The sequence below is a fragment of the Dermacentor albipictus genome, chromosome 3 (genome assembly GCF_038994185.2).
Source record: "Dermacentor albipictus isolate Rhodes 1998 colony chromosome 3, USDA_Dalb.pri_finalv2, whole genome shotgun sequence".
In the NCBI taxonomy this organism is placed as follows: Eukaryota; Metazoa; Arthropoda; class Arachnida; order Ixodida; family Ixodidae; genus Dermacentor; species Dermacentor albipictus.
The window spans coordinates 154,738,516-154,758,563 of record NC_091823.1 but is presented as its reverse complement, the minus strand read 5'-3'; the positions used below and the strand labels follow the sequence as shown (position 1 = coordinate 154,758,563).

Sequence of the window (20,048 nt, the reverse complement as noted above, 5' to 3'; positions counted from 1 at the left end):
AGCACATGTAAGTCCACAGGCCTGTGTGCCACATCTTACCAAAAAAAAAAAAACGGGTACGCAGCCATTCCCGCCGATGGTATGATTTTTATCAGCGGCCGATTTTGAGGAGGCCGGTAGGGCGTTGCTGGTGCCGCGTCGTCACGGCACAATTATAACTATTCGCCACGTCGACTTTAATACCGGTGTCGGTGCCATCAGCATTGCCGGCTTCAGAGAAGCGCGATTGAATACCGCGCAAGAGAAAAGTACAGTGTACACCACCGATGCGAAAACATACAATTTTAAAGGACCGCGACGGAAAGCACATCTGTTGCGACTTCGGAACTCTTGGCGGTCGCGACCGAATGTTTCTGCTGCGACGTCAGAATTGGTGTCGTAACGTCGGAGTCGCTGTCAGGATATAAAGCTGTTGTTCCGACTTCAGAACTCTTGTTGTCGCGACCGAATGCTTCTGTTGCGAAATCAGAATTTCTGTCGTAACGTCAGAAATGTCTCCCAATTAAGAAATGTCAACAACTTCTGTCGTACAACAGAATTTCTGTAGTTGCGACAGCAATTCCTTTTGTCTTTTTCAACCGGGCACTACAGAAGCTTGTCGCATCAAACAATTTCAGTGCACTTCTGTTGTCATCATTGGGTACATGCTACGGCGATAGGTTTCCGTTGTGGAACAGTTCTCTGTAGTTCAACAGAAGTTTGTTCATTACTTCAGGAACACTTCTGTTATGACAACTGGGGGCCTGTTGCAATGATAGGTTTCTGTCGTACAACAACATTTTTCTGTAGTACAACAGACGTTGGTAGCATTACTTCAGGAACACTTCTGTTGTGACAATTGGGGGCCTGTTGCCACAATAGGTTGCTGTAGTATTTCAACAGCTCTCTGTAGCACTACAGAAGTTTTTCGGGTTACTTCAGGAACATTTCTGTTGGGACAACAGGGTGCCTGTAGTGATGACAAGTTTTTCTGTAGTACTACAAAAATCTGTTGTAGAGCTTCAGCTTTCTGTTGTAACAACAGACATACAACAGACTGTACTTCTGTAGTAGCAACAACAAATGTCTGTTGTACATCAGAAAAGTCTGTCGCTCCATCAGCAATCTGTAGTTACTACAGAAAAATCATGTTGTACAACAAAAATTTCTGTAGTACTGAACACAACCTCTGTTGTCATTTTCAACTGGGCCGCCACTCTTTTGTCGCCTTTCAGCCTCTCCACAATTGCTTTTGAGCACGCAGCCAGGTTTTAGTTGCCAGCGATAATCACCCTTTCCCTCTCTTCTACCTCGCCCTGTTTCCCTTTGTCATTTTCTGCGTGATTCGGACTCCACAAGGGGCATTGTCCTTTGGGCTAATGGTTTTTCCACCTGGCAGCCTCAAGGTAGATGCCGTTCTTTCCAGGTACCCCTTTATCACCCTGCCTAAATTTCTTGTATTTCACAGACCTCCCCCCCCTCGCCTGTCGCGGGGGGGGGGGGGTGCGTTCCATTGCCATGCACATTCTCGTCCACAATGGCAGCCCTGTTCAGCTTTTCCTCGGTTGCTTCAAGTATCTTTCCAACTACCTTCCGTGCATCACGGCCCCTTTTTAGCTCAATTTTGAGCTCTTGCACCTGGTTGAGAAGCTCATCCTGGAAAGCCTCCATTTTCTGCAGCCTAGTATCGACATCACATTGTGTGCCGGTTCATTCGATGCCCTCTCCATTTATCATCCGTCACCTCATCTGCCTTGAGGGACCACTCGCGCACTGCTTGCTTTACCGTTTTTCCCGCCATGTATTGCACGGATTTTTGCAAATACTACAAAACTATAATAATGCTACTACTGATGCAAGTACTATAGTACTATATCAATGCAAAGCGCGTGCCTTTTATCAAAGATCGATACACACAGGATTCAACGACAGCGCACGCGTCCCCAAAGAACTGGCAGATTGGTGCGAGCGAATCAAGAAAGACGCCGAGTCATCCACTAAGAAGATCGTCAGTGACCTGGAAGTAGAAAAGATGTGCAGCAGGCTGGCCCATCTGATCGAGGGCAAGCAGGCGCTGCTTCTAAGATGGAAAGGAGAGTGAAAGGTTTAACCGAAGATTCAGGAAAAAGATCTCCGAGTTTAACAAGGCCATCGAAGGTCACTGTCGGAACCTCGGCAAGCAGCAATGGGACGAGGTCTGTGAGTGGATTGCCGGGCAGATGCGTAACGGCAAGTCCTGGGGCATGCTAAAACATCTCCTCGACGAGGGAGCACCAGATCCAGTCAGAGACACACGCTCGGCAGAGCCATTCACGAAGCTACCACATCCTGTTCTGGGACGAGCCGGTTGCATACCTTCCCATAAAGCACGAAGATGAGGAAGACCAGTTTCCCGACTACCTAGGCCCACCTCGTTCGGAATTGGACGAAAACTTCACCGTGGGGGAAATTACGCAAGCCATTTTCGCGGTCAAGGGGAACTGTGCACCAGGTGCTGACAGAATCACAAACAAGATGCTGCGGAACCTTGACGACGATTCGATCGCATACCTCACCGAGATCAACGAGACGTGGAAAAATGGTGGCGTCCCAGAACAATAGAAGAGCGCCAACGTCGTCCTGATCGCGAAACCCGGCAAGTCTCCGAACGTGGACAACCTCCGACCAATCTCTCTCACCTCCCGCGTCGGGAAAGTGGCGGAGCACGTCGTCCTCAACAGACTAAACAGATATCTCGAAGAGAACAACATCTATACTCACAACATGATTGGCTTTCCTGCCGGCCTCTCGTCGCAGGACGCCATGAAGATGATCAAACATCAAATCATCGATGGCAGTACCAGAGACACCAGGGCACTGCTCGTACTCGACCTCGAGAAAGTGTTTGACAACGTTCTCCACGAACACATTCTGGCCTTCGTGGCAGAGCTCGAGCTGGGCCCCAGACTATATAACTACGTCCATTCGTACCTGACGGGGAGGAAAGCGAAGCTGCGGATCGGCGACTTTGTCTCCGACGAGGTGCTCCTGGGCACACGGGGCACGCTGCAAGGCTCAGTCATTACGCCTGCTCTCTTCAACGTCTGCATGATCTGCCTCTCGAGGAATCTGGCCCATGTTGAGGGTATCAAACACACCATCTACGCATACGAATCACCATCTGGTGCCCCGCCGGTAGCGAAGAGCAAGTGGAAAGCCCCATGCAAGAGGCAGTACACGTCACGGAGCAGTACCTGCTACCCACCGGACTCAGATGCTCCCCGACAAAATCTGAACTTCTGCTTTATAGAAAAGAAAAATTCCGCAAACCGAAGGGCTGGAAACCGGTCTCGGAAAGTGTCATTCACCGGTTGACTCGGAGCGGTGACCCGATACCAAAGGTCGACACCGTCAGAGTCCTGGGTATGTTCATAGAATCACGCGGCGGCAACGGCACTGCTTTACGCAAGGTAATTGCGAATACCGACAATGCTTTTCGCCTCATCCAAAGGGTCACAAACAGACATCGTGGCTTCAAGGAGGACAACCTGCTTCGGCTCATCAACGCCTTTGTGCTGTGTCACTTCACCTACACGGTGGCCATGCACAACTGGCTCAGAGCCGAGCGGGAAAAGCTTAATGCCCTCATTAGAAAGTTCTTCAAGAGAGCCCTCGGGCTGCCCATCAGAACGCATGCAGGGGACCTCCTTCGGCTCGGCATACACAACACCATGGATTAGACAGCCGAGGCTCAGGAACAGGCCCAGCTAACTCGGCTGTCCTCCGCGCCGGCCGGCAGGCGTATCCCCGTGGAGATTGAACTCGCACCAACCAAGAACTTGGCTGAAGACACCCAAATCCCCAGAGAAATAGGGGAGAAGAACGTGGTCGCCCCTTTTCCCCGCAACGTTCATCCTGTTCACAACGCAGGTCGTCGCAAGGCAAGAGCATTGAATATACTAAAGCAAATAAACAAGCACAAAATCGCAGCAACCTTCATGTACCCAGCTGCATACCAAGACGGCAAGGCTTTTGCGGTTTCCGTCCTTGACACGCTGGGCAAAGTCATCAACTGTGCTTCCGTCCGGACGACGAACCCACAGGAGGCCGAGCTAGTGGCCATTGCACTCGCCATGCAAGACAGTCGGAGAGACAGGTGTATAGCGATTCGAAAGCCGCCATCGAGCATTCCAGAAAGGCTGGGTAGCCCGGCAGGTAGTTGAAATTCTCAAAGGCGCCAAATACGGCAATACCTTCATGCACTTGATCATTTGGTTCCCTGCACACGTTAGGGCGATCGAGGGGGTTCCTCTGAGCCTCAACGAGTCTGCCCACGAGGCTGCGCGTGGCTTTACCGACCGCGCTGCCCTCGGATCGGGCGACTCTCTTCCCGGACACAGAGACGCTCCTCCCACACGCAACGAAATCACTAAGCTCTTTTACTTAGAGAGAAGGGTTTTCCCCCCACCTCACTCCAAGCTAAGCAGGTCGCACGCGGTCACACTAAGACTTCTGCAAACGAACTCCTACCCAAATCCGGCGTCCCTTAATAGTATATATCCCGAGATTTATCCGCATTGTTCTTGCGTGGCATGTGGTGAGGTAGCTACGTTGCCTCATATGCTCTAGGAGTGCGGGTCACTCCCAGACCCAGTTCACGAAGGAAGAGTGGGACGCGCTCCTGCGAAGTCCTGTCTTTGAGGACCAAATCCTGGCCGTCCAGCGCACCCGCAATCGGGCCGGCAGACTAGATGTATCAGTCCCGTTGTGGGATTAGCTGGATGCGCGTTTTATCGCGCTTTGCTGGACCAAATCAAGCTTTATTCACTCACTCACTCACTCACTCACTCACTCACTCACTCACTCACTCACTCACTCACTCACTCACTCACTCACTCACTCACTCACTCACTCACTCACTCACTCACTCACTCACTCACTCACTCACTCACTCACTCACTCACTCACTCACTCACTCACTCACTCACTCACTCACTCACTCACTCAGAGGATCCAAATCTTCAAAATGTCGCAAAGCAACTCTCACCACTGTTTCCAAAACAATCACTGCCGCGGAGACCGAAGGTATGACACGCTCTCGCACGCGCTCAACCACGCGGCCACGCTCTCAGTTCCCAACCAAAACATGCACAGTAAAGCCACTAATAGCTATTTTTCTTGCCACTTCCAAGCTACCATTTAACGACTACAAACTCTCAACGTCCCGCTTCGCTACACATGTTGGAGCACGTAGCACGAAAGGATTCTCTAACCATCCTGCAAAAAAAATGTAGACGACGCGCACCCGCACACCCGAAATACCAGGCGAAAACCTGCAAGGCAAAAAACCTGCAAATAAAAACAGAAGCAAGCTACCTACGATAAAATCGCAGAAATACCTACGATTTCGTCGCCGCCACGGAACCCCGAAAAACACGTGCATTCGCTACAATATTCAAACAGAGCTGATAACGTCCTCTAAGACGACCTCTATGAACTCCATGACAGCACCTGCAGTGGAAAATCCTCTTTTATATATCAATTTTCCTTATTTTCAAAAACATCCTTCCCCGGAGTCACTCCAATGATGCATCGGCAGAGATGCGAAATTTCGCACTACAGTGGCTGCGACCCTCTTCACCCGAGAAGTAACTCGGTTGCACTGCAATACGGGGCAAGCGCATTCACTCCATATCTAAGAAATATGCAACTGTGATGACGGAAAGCCCTGAAAGTGCTTAAGCTGCAGCCCTTGGCGACAGACAGGACGAATTATTGTACAAGTGAGAACAGCTGGCCGGTAGCAATAAATCTGCACCGGCACGCGATGCCATTGCGCGGGGAACTGTATGCGCAGGCAAAAAAAAAAAAACGTCTAGGTGGTTTCCAGAGGCGTTGAAGAAAAGCCTGTAATGCGGGCAGTGATAGCCTAGGGATCTTCCCGATGCGAAGCAAGACACTGCAAACGCTTTGTGCCGTTGGAACCATCACGCGCAGCGAAAGAAAGCGCCCAGAGTGGTCTACCACGTGTTTCAGTTTCACATCAAGCTAAGGCATCAACGCGTACGAAAAGCCGTAGCGCAGGCAGCTGAGGAAAGTTATCCGACTGTTTTCCGACACGCGTCCGAAACGCGGGCAGTAAAATGAACGCAAGATATTCCCGGGGGGAATAAAGGCAAATCAACCGCTTTGTGCAGTCACGAATAAGAACGCTGCTGTAGTTTTTATAGTCGATGCAAATGAAAGCAATCGCTTTTGACCCGCTGTAGCCATCGCGCACTATGATGTTCGACAACACGTTGAAAAAACTTCATCGGGTGTGTATGCGAAAGAAAGCGCTTGCTACCGTTGGAGAGCAGGGCCCACAATGAGAAATCGATTCCAAAGCGAACGGATTTTGCGAGAACCTTATGGAACTATCTCGAGCTGGGAGAGTGCGCACGTGTTGAGCTCCTGGTCTAGTGACACTGTGCGCCTCGGAAACGGCGTTGTTCCGCTAGTTATATTTGACGGTTTTTTCCCCGTTACATTTGGCAGGTAGTCAAGTAACACTAACCCCAAAGTCTGGCAGCAGGCTTCTCAAACACCAATCTGAACTGTGACGACCGGTTGCACGCTACAGAAAGAGCGGTGTGCATAGCGTCAAGCCTCGCTTTCGTGCTGAGTGTTTTCTCTTTGGCATATCTCAACGTGTTGTCGGCCCCTAATATCATTCCCGCGGGAAGCCCTAACGTATCGCCATACGTGATTTCCTGGCCATGTTCCCCTGCGCTGACACATCAGTAGCCAAAGTAACGGACATTATTTACAAACAAAACTTTCGTGCTTCCAGCTTCCCAGCTGAATCGCCTGTCGCTGGGTAGCTCCACTTTCTTGGCCGTTTGGTAAGGTTGGGATGGCATCACACCTGCTGGAGCTACAATCAGCAGTTAAAGGACAGTGTCGGACAATTTTGCTGGCCTATTCGAAGATCGTTAGGAGAGATATCGCAATGGCAGCGCTTCGAAATGTTCATGTATATTCGTGCCAGCATAAGGGGAAACACGATTTCGACACTCGCCAAGAGACTTCTAGAAGTAGCACTTACAGAGTGGTTCCATGGAAGCCGTGTGGAAGCGCTACTGAGAGAGAACGATTGCGCAAGCACATCAAGAAAGGGGAACAATGCCCACGGCTGTGCTTCCATAATTGAACAACGTGTTCCACACGCTCAAGAGAGTGGCGGGCCACGGTGGTGTGCGAATGGTTTTCTGCGCGCAATATCAGTTGAGGAATATGTACACATTTGTGATCTCATACAGGTGAGAGGTCTCCTTGTGCATTGAGAAATACCAGAAAAAGTATGGCGCCTGTACCAACAATGTTTTTTTCTGACAGCGCTATGTCATGTGGCTGGTCATATATTAGGTAAACTGGCCGCTGCTTTACGTACCGGGTGCGCAACTGCGCGCATATCTGAATAACTGCACCAATGGCAAGATTTGCAATTCATTGCAAAGAGTGCGGATGTTCTCCAGATCTGAGTGATACAGCTATTCTAGCAATATATGCAAATAACCTTGTAGATCTATCAAGCATGCAAGCGCAATCTTATCGTCAAACAGGTACACGATTTGATGCTAAGCATCTTGGTCCACTGTATGAAAAAGCCGGCGTCTGTAGCAGCGAAACTGCACCTAAATTCCCACTGGCGGTGACGCCGCGTCAAGTGCGCGCAGCGATGGGGCATAGGCGGGCGAAAGGGGACATTGTTGTCACGTGAGGAAAGATGGCATATCTGCGACGCACCGTCAACCGCACTCTCGAAGCCTGTCCTAAGCGGGAGACACAAGAGCGGAAACCTGACCAGAGCGCCGCCCCGGTGACCGCTTGCCAACTACCGCTGAACCGCCGGCGGGGACACATGGGAGCGACGGCAGCAGCGGCGCGGCGGCGGCCCGGTTCGATGAAGCTCCGCCTGTTTCCAATGTTACTAGACCCCTCTCCACTTCTTTGGAATCATCCTGAAGAAATCGAAACGATATGAGCGATGCACGTTCTTTTAACATGCGGTACCATCGTCTTCCATTAAAAATGAACTCACGTGTACACTGCGGCGTGCCAGGATTGTTGCAATAAGATCTGTCTAACTTTACCCCAAGGTTTGTCATGACCCACTATGGCAACATGTTTCTAAAGTGCGCTTTGGTTTTCTTTTATTGAGGTGTGCCGCTGACTTAGCTACAACGCCATCGTGACATTGCGCTCTCCCAACTGTCACTGGCTGCTGCTTCTCGCCAGTACGGGGCTTCAAATGCGGCATGCCAGCCATATCTTCTCCACTGGACGCAGGCGGCGGCCTTCGGTCTGCCATGGCGACCAGTTCCGCACCGACGCAGCGTTGCGAACTACGCAGCGCTTTCCGCTCATGTGTCCCCGCCTGGAACCACGCGTTCCTTGTCCACGTAAGGTCTCCCCTGCCTTCGGATTTTGCCTCGGTAATAGTTGTAAAGAAATAATGCATAAGAAAACAGAATAAAGTCGAAAGCAAATACGTTACCTGTAGCGAGTTTTTCAACCAGGACCCCTAGCTTACAAGCTGGCTGTCTAGCCCACTCGGCTAAAGCAGCGCCTCCAAGATAGCAGGCCAGTGCTGTCTGCTTCATGAAATCGGACTGCTTGAACCGAAATTTCCACTTCCAAGCGCGGGGGTACGAAAGCGGAGATGTAAAAGATCACCGCAGATTACTGAAGAGCGTACCCATTAGATTCTATGGCAGTCGGACAAGCTAGCATGACATCACAGATCGAAGTGCACCGGCTTCGTGCTATCTAGGAGGCGTTGGCCTCCTAGAAAATGCGTCAACGCATCACTTGACCGCGACAAGTTCCTAACCGAAGTACTCCTCAGCGGCATGTCCTCTTACTTCGCTGCCCTCGGATTTCTGGATTGGTGTTCGCGGCGCCGCGCAGCTGTGGCTCTTCATAGGAAACGAGATGTAATAACGTTGTCAAGACTCTCTTTGGCTTGTGGTCTCCCCTTCCTGTCTATTTTGCACCTGCAGCAGGCATCAAATATGAGCTGAAGGTCAGCGCTTTGCTGGTTTTGTTCTTGTTTCTGCCATCCTTCGCGTCGTTTAGCTTTCGATTTAGACTACCTGTGCAAAGTGCTCGCTTTCGCAACTGGCAGGAAAGGGATCACGCAGAAATTTCTAGCTGAACGCGAGTGCAGGTTGTCCTACACGATATTACATAGCGCCAATTACTTGAACTAATTTCGCTTACAAGTTTCTTTACGATTAGTTTCCCAATACGGCATATTGCTTACGATTACGGGATAGGGGACTACCAAGTACGAGTACTGACAGCAATCACCAGGTGATTGTTGTGCGATGATGTTTTTGCCGTCACAATTTCCCTGCATGTTTCAATGATAGTACAATTGGCGTGCCTATAATACTTACACGTGTACTTGTCTTTATCGGGCGTCAAGTTTTGCCGCCTCACAAATGTTATCGGACAGCGCGGTACGCGCCTGCATGTATCCGACGTTTTTGGAAAGTTATCGATGCTTCTACCCGGCTGTCTGATGTCGCCGAACCTTGCGTTATCTGATTTCACCGCGTAACGCTAATGGTGTAGAACTTTGTGGAAGGCACGCGGGTCCGAACGATTAGTCTGGAACATTCGACGACTGCTCTATAAAAGCCGACCCGCTTGACCCGCACATCAGATTTTCGATGATCGCCGACTGTGTTCGCCGCTTTCGTTGTGCTATAAGTGTAGCCTGTTTTGTGGGCACAGGTTCGCCCAATAAAAGCTAGTTTTGTATTCCACCGTACTGCTTCTTTCTTCACCGTCACTACCACGTGACAATACCAAATATGAAAAAGAAATTTCTCTCAAGTAATGATAAGGCCGTATTCAAGCGCGCTATGTAGTGCGAGAATCCTGAGGATTTGATGCTATTGTATGCACCGTAAATGGTACATTAGCCATGCTTCTCTGTTCTGTGCATATTCATCACCTGCAATTTTGCACTCTTTATTACCTTACCGTAATAGAAGGCAGATACTGAGGTTCCCGGATGTACGTACGTACAGAAAATGGAAACACATGAATGGCAAGCGCCAAGGAACTTGATTGTGTTTTACACATAAAAAACGTGGTGTCTTGTACAAAAAAAAAACGAGTACGCCTAAGAACTTATTAGTACAGAATCAGAAAGCATTCGCACCTAATTGAATGCCGTTGAGCGGTCCTTCGAGTTATGAAGTCCTCGTGGGCGTGGGAGCACGTTGGCGCGCTTGGCCAACGCTCCCCAGGTAAAGCAAGGCCGGTGCAATCCGATCCGTGTCGTCATGCTACCTCGCCCTACTGACATAGAATGTAATGGGGATGCTCTCGAGTAACGCGCGCAGATTTTGACGTGTCTGCTTCGTTAATCCGGGCATGGCAGTCGAATTTGCGGTCCGAATAACCTGATGGCATTAAACAGAGTCCACAGGCTTGCAGTGTTGGAGCCCCTGGCTTAGGCCAAGGGTGAAACACTCGGCTTCTGACCAGGGGGTCTTAGGCTCGAAACTCACTACATCCTACATTCTTGCTTTTCAGTTTATTCTGTTTTTATACATTAAGTTCTTTACAGCGAATACCGAGACGAAATCAGAACGCAGGCTGGATGTTGTGCGATGAAGAGATGTACGAATAACACAAGTTTCCGAGAGCGAGGGTGACCTGTCATCATGTTTATGCCCTCTCCCCTTAAACAACAAATGGCACCGCGGCAGTTGTGCGCTTTCGCCTGCTCTGCTTCGTTGAAGCGCGCAAGCGACGGGACGTCGCAGCCAATGTAATATGAATTTACCGCAGTTTCGCTTGTACGGACACCGGCGTTTTCACTCATGGGCCACTTGATAGTCTCTGATGGAAAAATAGCTGCATTTTAACGCTTCGGTAGTCACGAGCGCGTGCATCGTGGGTGGGCCAGAACTTTTGCGATTTTGTGCGCACTGCTCTGCGATCGTCTACGCTGAAGTCGCTTCTCAGTTTTCTGTGAATTAACTTTAAAGTTGTTTGTTGTCTGTTTCCCGTGCCAGTTCCTGACATCATTCGCACGTGGAAAATGGCACTATGAGACGCTGCGATACAGTGATCTGCCTTGGGATCAGCACACCTATTTCTTATTACACTGCATTCAGCTTCCGCCCACCATTTTTTGTCAGGCAGATACCTTCAAAGTGTGTGAGGGTCACCTAAAATGGTACCGCATTATTAACGATACAGAAAAATATTAAACCTTGTATTTCTCGATGGTGTCTACAGCTTGTGCAGGCGTCATCATGGTCGGCACCAAGACACAGGTGATGCCGCCCAGCGCAGCCAACATGGTGAACATCATGCCCGACTGGTGGGTAATGGGAGGGGAAGCAAGCAGGACACTTGATGTTTCCGACAGCATATGGCACCTGCATATTGTACGGCACAAATATTGTGTGAATGAGAGGAAGGTGCCCTTCTATCAGGAATCACATCGAAACACTCACACTTTTCGGAACCGCAGACATGAATGGTAAGTACGTGAGGATGCTGCGAGATGGGGCTGTAACAGTTCAGTGGAGCACGAACTTGTTGAATCAATGGTAACATACATTTGGAAATTTTGTGCTGCGTTCGTAGCGGCAAATGGAGTTCAATTTAAGAGGCTGACACTAGTGCGCGTTTGTCAAATAATTTTACTTTTATTTTTTACCAAAATTATAATAAAAAGATGACCACCCATTAACTATTGTGAAGAGGGGTGCAAGCGAAGCTCGGGATACGCGGCTCTTCGTTGTCGGAACGCCTCGGCTTCGTGCTTCCTCACAGCGAGGTCGGCACGTCGACGACGAGCCCCTTCTCGATACTGTGCCGGACGGTGTTCATCAAACACTGCCTATTCTTCGGCAGAACGCATGCCGCGTGGCCCACTCCCGCTGCTGTTTCTTCAACGCAGCTTGCTCTTCGGCAGAACGAGTCAAATGCGGCCTCCCCATCTGATTACCGGGCCCGAACTGTTGGGAAATGGCAGGCGCGAGGGGAGCGAACACATCCGTATCATACCGGTTCTCTCCTACGGAAGAAGGGAACACCAGTGATTCGCTCGCGCCTTCTGCTGCATCTACTTCTTCACGCCTATAAAAGCCAGCTTTGACGGGCGCGTAGGATTAACCAACATTTGCTAAATCGGTTGGAGTCATGGTCTCGCAACCCGGGGATCGGAAGTTCCAATCCAATTTCGCACATGGAGAATCCGGTCAGGCATATAGATTCAGCGGTTCTCTAGTACTGGATGTATGTGATGACCAGAAATTTATAGCAGTCAAGAGAGGAATAGGTGTAATATGGAGGTAACGTGGCAATGTGGAAGCAGGCCGTCATATATCGACAATGCCTTAGCCTCATCAATTGTATATGGACAGCCAGACAAAATGATAATATACGAACATAAAAAAATAGCTTGAGAAGTGATCAAAAACGTTTCACCCTAGAATGTGGGAGAGATACGTATTCAAAACACAAACCATAGGCAAGATCACTCGGAGTTTCAACAAAAAATTTGCAAATGGCTATAAGAGTTGAAGACGGTAACAATTTCGAAAAAAATTAAATTATGGTGCTTTACGTTCCAAAATCACTTGCTGATTTCGAGGCACGTCGTAGTGGAGGACTTCCGAAATTTCGATCACCTGGGGTTCTTTAACGGGCACCTACATCTAAGTACACGGGTGTGTTCGCATTTCGCGCCCATCGAAATGCCGCCGCCGTGGCCGGGATTCGATCCCGCAACCTAATAATTTCGAAAGAGACGATGTGAGGCGGTACATCCCCGGCGTTAATAGAAAACACTTCTACATGAAAGAAAGCATACTTCAGACACAAATAGATAACGGAACAAAAGATAAGATTGAGAGATAAAAATTTAGTATAACAATCTGTTGCTGAAAAAACCAGAGAACCTCCCTAATAAGACGGAAGGAGAGCCCGTTGAAATCTTATTAGAACTAATTTTTAATAGAATGAAGTATATTTTTAGACTTCGCTAAGACGTTTGAGAAGGTCTGTCATAAACTTCTACTTTATAAACGATGTCAGCTGAACCTTGAAGCTAACATCCTAAAATGGATTGACTGCTTCCTACCTAATCCCTCTCAATTTGTAACTGCAAGCGGCCATAACTACCCTCTTCGACGCCTAACTTCCGGTGTATCTCAAGGTTCAGTACTCGGGCCTCTTTTGTTTCTCATTTATATTAACGACCTCCCTTCTTTACTATCAACTAACATTCACTTATTTACTGGTGATTGTTATCTATCGTAAAATAGTTAATGCAGAGGATGCTAACCACCTTCAGTATGGTCTATTTAGTGCAGGAAACTAGTGCGAACATTGGCTAATGGAAGTAAAGGTTGGGAAATGTAAAGTGGTGTGGTTATCTCGACTAACTAACAGCATGCACACATATTACCTAAAGAATGTTCCCTTGGAAATTATTCATTCTTATAAATACCTAGGTGTGCATATCTCTGCTAATTTATCTTGGTATGTTCATGTCAACTACACAATTCGTAATTCTAACCGAATCCTTCGCTACCTGCTTCGCATACTTCGCATGCTTCGTAACGTTTCAACTTCCCCTTCATCCCTGAAAATGCTTTTTATATTATCCTCAATCATCTGAAGCTTCAATGTGCATGCGCTGTTTGGGAAGCTGCCGTTTACAAACTGAGCAAGTCATTAGAACTCGTGCAAAATAATTGAGTTCGTTCCATCTTATGTACTTACAACAGAACTGCAAGTGTGTCTGCCATGAAAACCAACTTTTCACTTACCCCAGTTTCTCCTCGTCGTAAAATGGCATGTTTAGTCCTTTTTCGTAAATTGTGCCATCATTCAACACTCCGCAACGATTTCAGTTTTCATCCACAACACGTATCGCCTCGAATCGACCATCGTTGTAAAGTTGGTCTGGAATCATATCACAATAGACCGTTTTTGCAGTCATGTTTTCTGAGGTAATCCACGGAATGGAACATCTACCTGGTAAAGTAGTATCCATTTACGATAACCAACGATTTCGAGCAGTTCTTACTAACATTGTGTAAATTAAGCATTTTTTTGTTCTTGTTGTGTACTGTATGGTTGAAACTTCAGTACTTTTGTATTTACCGCATTATCTTAGTTTGCTACCAATTCAAGATGACGTTGTTAACCCTATAGCTAAAGCTGTATAATCCCCTCTTTATTGCCTTTGGCCGCAAGGGTAATATTAAATAAGTAAATAAGTAAATAAATAAATAAATAAATAAATAAATAAATAAATGAAAAAACTCGGTCTATAGAACAAGGTACTGCTGACTAGGCATGCCTTAGAGCAATTTCTTTAAATGAAATTCTGCTTGAGTGGCCTGAAAGCCAAATCAACCTAATATCCAAAGAAAAGGGTGATATGGATAAGACGAGCTCGTACATGCTCGTTAGAGCAATGTGGGCCGTACAGAATGGCAATGCAAGCCAAAAATTTAGAACCGTCGAAGTGGCAGGAGAAAATGAAGTACTTCGGGAACTACATAATGGTTTGAGACCAGCCAGATGCTTAGTGGACACTAAGTTTCTACTAAATCAGTGCACATAGATTTCAGTAGCTCAGAATTTATTTTATGGATAGCATTTCAATATATAAAATGACTCAACGACAACAAAGACTGGGAATTGCTACAGAATGTTCTTAGAACTAAGGCATAGATGATGATTTCGTGGAGCTGCTGAGGGAGATATGCAGAGACAACCGAGTACAAGCTAAGCTACAATAGGGTGCGCATAAAAATAAATTTTTTAATTTGTTTATTATTTAGGCAAATTTTGCTTAGTATTCTCAAGCAGTAATTATTAATATCTAATGTTATAATGATGGCAGAGGAAAACGAGAACCAGGTGCATCACTATATATACTGTGGTGAGGAAACCATATGTCGCCTTAAAGAAGACAAGTCTAGTTATCGAAACGGTGGCGCTTACTTTCCCCTTGTTCTCGTTTTGGTCATCGTCTTGAATTTTCATCTCCGGCCTTCCCCGTGTTATATTGATTGTTTTACCACGGGAAGCTTTTGCAATAGTTACTTATAATTATTAGATCTGTGGGAATATCGTGTCTGCTGAAGGATGAATCTGAACATAAAAGCGTAACAACTGTTTATTCGATCAGCGATGGCAGCGGACGAGCATACCAACGCGACGCTCGTCTCGGTAGCGGAAGGAAAAAGCAACTCTTCCCAGCCGGGCAGCCTGTTTTTGTAGCCACCGTCGGTGACGCACACCTCGGGCCATGCAGTGGTGCCGCCGTGTTTTATCGAAAACACAGTCCAGCGTGTAGCCGTTTTACGCTGTGCCGGATGATAACAAGGCGGAGGCTGCGCCGAAATATGCGGAGGCTGTGTCGCCACAGACCATTATTGTGATATTTACATGTCATCGCGATAATATACCACTCGGTTGTACTGCATGTAGTCTGTAATGTGTGCCCGCTATTTGTATTATTCCGAAACGCCCGACTTCGAGCCACGAGAACTGTTTTCTAGCACACGAAATGTTTTATCATTGCGGTCCCACTCGGCTATTGCACAGCACGAGCAGCTGTTACGCAAGCTCTAGCGAACGTGCCTCTCTTTAGCATTGAAACTGGTTTCTGAGCGAAGTTGGCATTCTTCCTTCTCCGCCGAGCCAATAAATTCAAAACGCGTACATTTTTTTCTTCGCGATGTTGCATAGTGTTTAGGGAAGTGATATGCAATAATGCATATATCCTTCGAATTTGGCGCAATCTAAGGAAACCCATGTTATCGAAATTATTTTGCAGTGCCCATTAGAGCATGCCTCATAATCATTTTGTGGCTCTGCCACGTAAAACCCCACAATATGTTCTTATTAACCTTTATAATAGGCAATGCTCAGCTGTCTCTACTGCGCAGCTGTGTTATTTTCACTTGAATGACAGCAAATATAGGGACAAATGCACTGCTCGTGTTATTCAAATTCAAAATTAACTTCCCTTCACGTGCATTAGTGGCTTTCAAGTGTATAACAAGCCTTTTTTTTTATCCTGTAGAAAGCAGGAGTCACCATGGTGTGTTCCGCGTATGAGGGTAGAGATGGCTGCCACAACTTTTGAAGCCGTCTTCATTATCACCGCAAGCAGGTTCACACTTCACCAGTATTCATACACAGACAGCCGAGTGTTACTTTGATCAGAAAGATATATTCTCGGCCAATCCCCAGTGACAATACATTAAAATTATTTAATTGCGCAAGTTAAGAGCCTAATCTGAATTCTGCTAAATAAATCCTCTCGTTTTGCTGCTCAGGTGGCGCTCCATATAAGGGTCTTGCTTCGATTTGCCTATTCAATTCGAGTTGTGAAATGAGCTTTTTGAAAATCTATGCGAGATTTGGCTGTAAAACATGATGCCACCCACTTTTACCAGTGAACTTGGCACTATTATTATAATCCCCTAATCCTCTCGACAGATCATATACATTTTAGGGACTAGTTATATCTTGCGCCGGCACATTATTGTAATCTCACCTTTGGCACTGCTGCGCTGTGTCAAGTACAAGACACCTCATTATATACTGTTCTACAGCATGGTCTATTGCCACCCTTCACACACTGGCTGAGGCTGGCTCGCCAGAGCCTTGCTCCTCTCGATGGCTTACTGTCCCAGTTAAACTGCTTTCGACTTTAGTGTTTCGTCTTGCAATGGGCCTCATTCATGAGGGAATTTGCAGAGAATTCGAATAGGTCATTCGCCGTGTCCCAGTACACACCTAAATGGACATTACATGTGCACCTTCCACTTTTTCTTCTTCGCGATCAAACATCGCTTGCTCTCGTCATACATTTTACACTTACTGAAGTTCATGCCTGCGTCCCTCATGATTGTCTGCGACCTCTCGCAGATGTGTAAACGTTCATCGAAAATTCCTGCATAAATGAGCTCATCATCGATATAAGTATTCGTCATGTAAACTAATGTCTTGCCTTCACGTGCGGTGTCGAAGTAATAGAAATTAGTCGCCATTGGCTGAAACGGAGTAGATGTTGACGCAAAGTGCTCCGGAGATATATGCCATTCTAGAATGTTACTGTTCTGGCTACTGGGAACTGTATCAAACCAAAACAAAGTGGAACGCCTTACGATGAGGCTCATGTATCTCGATTTTCTAGGTCTGTGTTAATGGTTATTGGGTACTAGCGAAAACTTATGAAGACATGCAGCAGTTCTGTACTCAGATTTTCCTCTTTGGTCAATACGCAGTCACTAAGGGAAGGTAGACCGTGCGCATTCAACGACTCGTCAAGCACTACTGTGAGCTTCGTAGGCATTACCCGCCGTGGTTGCTCAGTGGCTATGGTGTTAGGCTGCTGAGCACGAGGTGACGGGATCGAATCCCGGCCACGGCGGCCGCATTTCAGTGGGGGCGAAATGCGAAAACACCTGTGTACTCAGATTTAGGTGCATGTTAAAGAACCCCAGGTGGTCTAAATTTCCGGAGTCCCCCACTGCGGCGTGCCTCATAATCAGAAAATGGTTTTGGCATGGAAAACCGCATAATTTATTTTTTTTCGTAGGCATTGATTCCTCTATTATCCCTTCTCTATGAGGCACATAGTAGATAGCTCTCCCATAAGTTAAGTTTTTGGGCGCTATTTCCGTGCCGCATCGCTGTAGCTGGCCGCGACGTGGCGATAGCCTTTTAGCCTGCTTGCGTACGCGTGTGCGAGCCGTATCACAGTTATCTCCGTGTAGATGCTTGTGCTCTTCTTCCTACGCTAGCGCGACGGTATACCTATTATCAGATTTGCTGATTGTCCTGTAGAATAAGTCTGGAGATTTGTAGGTGATTGAGTCCCTTTGTTCAGTGATACCCATTGCTGCGATTTGCCAAAACGACTGCAAAATCAGCGAGGTTGTTTCATTGTCAGAAATACTCTTGACCAATAGTGCAGAGATGATCAAGTTCGTGTCGAGTTTGATGAATACTTTGTATCGGATTAGTCTTTGGAATACCCTCTGCAGAGGACCGAACAAAGCTCATTGAGTACTCGATACTTTTGTTTACAATATCATTTCAAATCTTTTACGACGCTTAGGGACTCCCTGCATACAATTATTTTGTGAAGTTGTAATGTCCCTGTATGCTTCACAGCCGACAGTAGAGCACTGGCCTCAGCCGTAAAGTCTCTTACTTGCGGGTGGTGTACACAGGCTTCAGAGAAGGATGAACTGAAGGATGCGTAAGATATCGGGACGTGTGACTTCGAGGCGTCGATGGTGAACTCTTTGCAGGAGTTCTTGCACTGTAGTTCTAGGAAGTGCATTGGGATTTCAAGCTCGGGAGCATGGTTTGTAACTTCTAGAATGCATACAATACATTGTACCACCTGCCTCTCCAAAGGAGGTAACAGCTTGGTTGGATGCATTAAGGGAATGTTCAAGGAGGTGAACAGGCATTTCATTGCTAAGCTTCCTCACACCCAGCCAGAAAGGCGGTCTTACACAGGGATGATTACGAAAAAGTGAAGCACACGTCATATCGCTAATGGTATTAGAACATGGATGTTCATGATTAGAGCATATTTCGAGAAAATATGTGAGGCTGATGTATGTTGTCTGCAGATGGAGTGACCACTTGTTTGATTCGGCGTGTAAGCTTTCAATAGGGCTTATTCTGAAAGCGTTAGCGGTTGAGGGGATACCTAGATAGAGGAAAGGATGTACCATCCTTAGTGCGCTCGGGGCGGCAGAGTTATGTACGACGGCAACATAGTCCAACCGTGATCTAATTAGGCTCTTGGAAAGATTCATCAAACAATTCCTGTCACTGCTCCATGTTGTATGGGATAGAATTTTCTGTAAATTCACTCTTTTTAGATATCTTGCTTTAAGCTATCTTATGTGCTGAATGAAAGTAAGCCTGGAGTCAAGTATGATACCTAGACGTTTGTGCTCTCTGCTGACAGATATTGGTTGTCCGCACGGTTATGCACAAGGATCTGAAACCAGGCCTCTCTTTGTTGTAAAAAGAATACAAGTGCTTTCCTGGGGGGCGATTTAAATCCGTTTTTCTCTGCCAACTTGCACGCGTTGTTCAAGCCATGCTGTACCTGCTTCTCGCCCACTGCGAGATTACAAGATTTCCAGCCTATTTGTGCCGTCCTCACAGACGGAATAAAATATAGCTGGTGGTAACGAGGCAAGGAGTGCGCTAATCCTAATGATAAAGAGCATGCAAATAAGTACGCCTCCCTGGGATGCGCCACTTTTCTGTATAAGTTCACATGATGCAACATAGCCTGTTTTGACACGGAAGGTATGATTAGACAAATAGCTTTTTATTAGCTTTAGTATATTCCAAAAGATATCTGTTTCTGACAAGTCTCGCAAAATTCTGTAGTGCCACGTTCTCGTACGCCTCCTCCATACTGAGGAATATCGATACAGAAAACTATGTATGTACAAATGGGTCAGAAATATTTGCTTTAGTGCGCACAAAATGGTAAGTTGTGCATTGCCCTTCTCCGAAGCCGCACTCATAGGGATCAAGCATTTCGTTCAGTTGAAGGAAATGTATGAGTCACCCAGTAATATTTTTCTAAATAGCTTACAAAGGCAACTTGTGAGAGCTATGGGGTGGTAAGTTGCCACCGAGGAAGGTTCTTTATTCTGCTTCAAAACGGGGGCCCCAATTGCCAGTTTTTCTATGCGGATGGAAGGGATCCCGTAGCCCAAATAGTGTTGAAAAGTGCGAGTAGTGCAACTTGTGTGTCGTTGTCTAAGCTTTTGATGTCATACATAGCTCTGTCGGGTCCCGGTGCGGAGCTCTTGCACGCGATCAAGGTAGCTCTCAATTGGGGAATACTAAACTGCCGGTTGCGCGCTTCCTTATGTCGCCATTTATGCACGACTCGCTTTCATTGTTCTATTTGTTTATGCTTGGGGAAATAGGTGTGAATAATAGATTGAGATTGACACACTCTCATAGTGCTCCCTAAGAGAGTCTGCCTGATTTTC

At 47.1% G+C, this 20,048-nt stretch overlaps 1 protein-coding gene across 3 annotated transcripts in view; it reads right to left on the bottom strand.

The window, feature by feature from the left end:
• Window positions 1–20,048, bottom strand: part of LOC135920567 (luciferin 4-monooxygenase-like) — a 75,308-nt gene that overhangs the window by 29,695 nt on the left and 25,565 nt on the right. For all 3 annotated transcript variants that reach the window (XM_070534799.1, XM_070534800.1, XM_070534801.1), the window contains one exon: window positions 11,237–11,405. In XM_070534799.1, coding sequence (XP_070390900.1) covers window positions 11,237–11,405 — 169 coding nt within the window. The remainder of the gene's footprint in view (window positions 1–11,236; window positions 11,406–20,048) is intronic.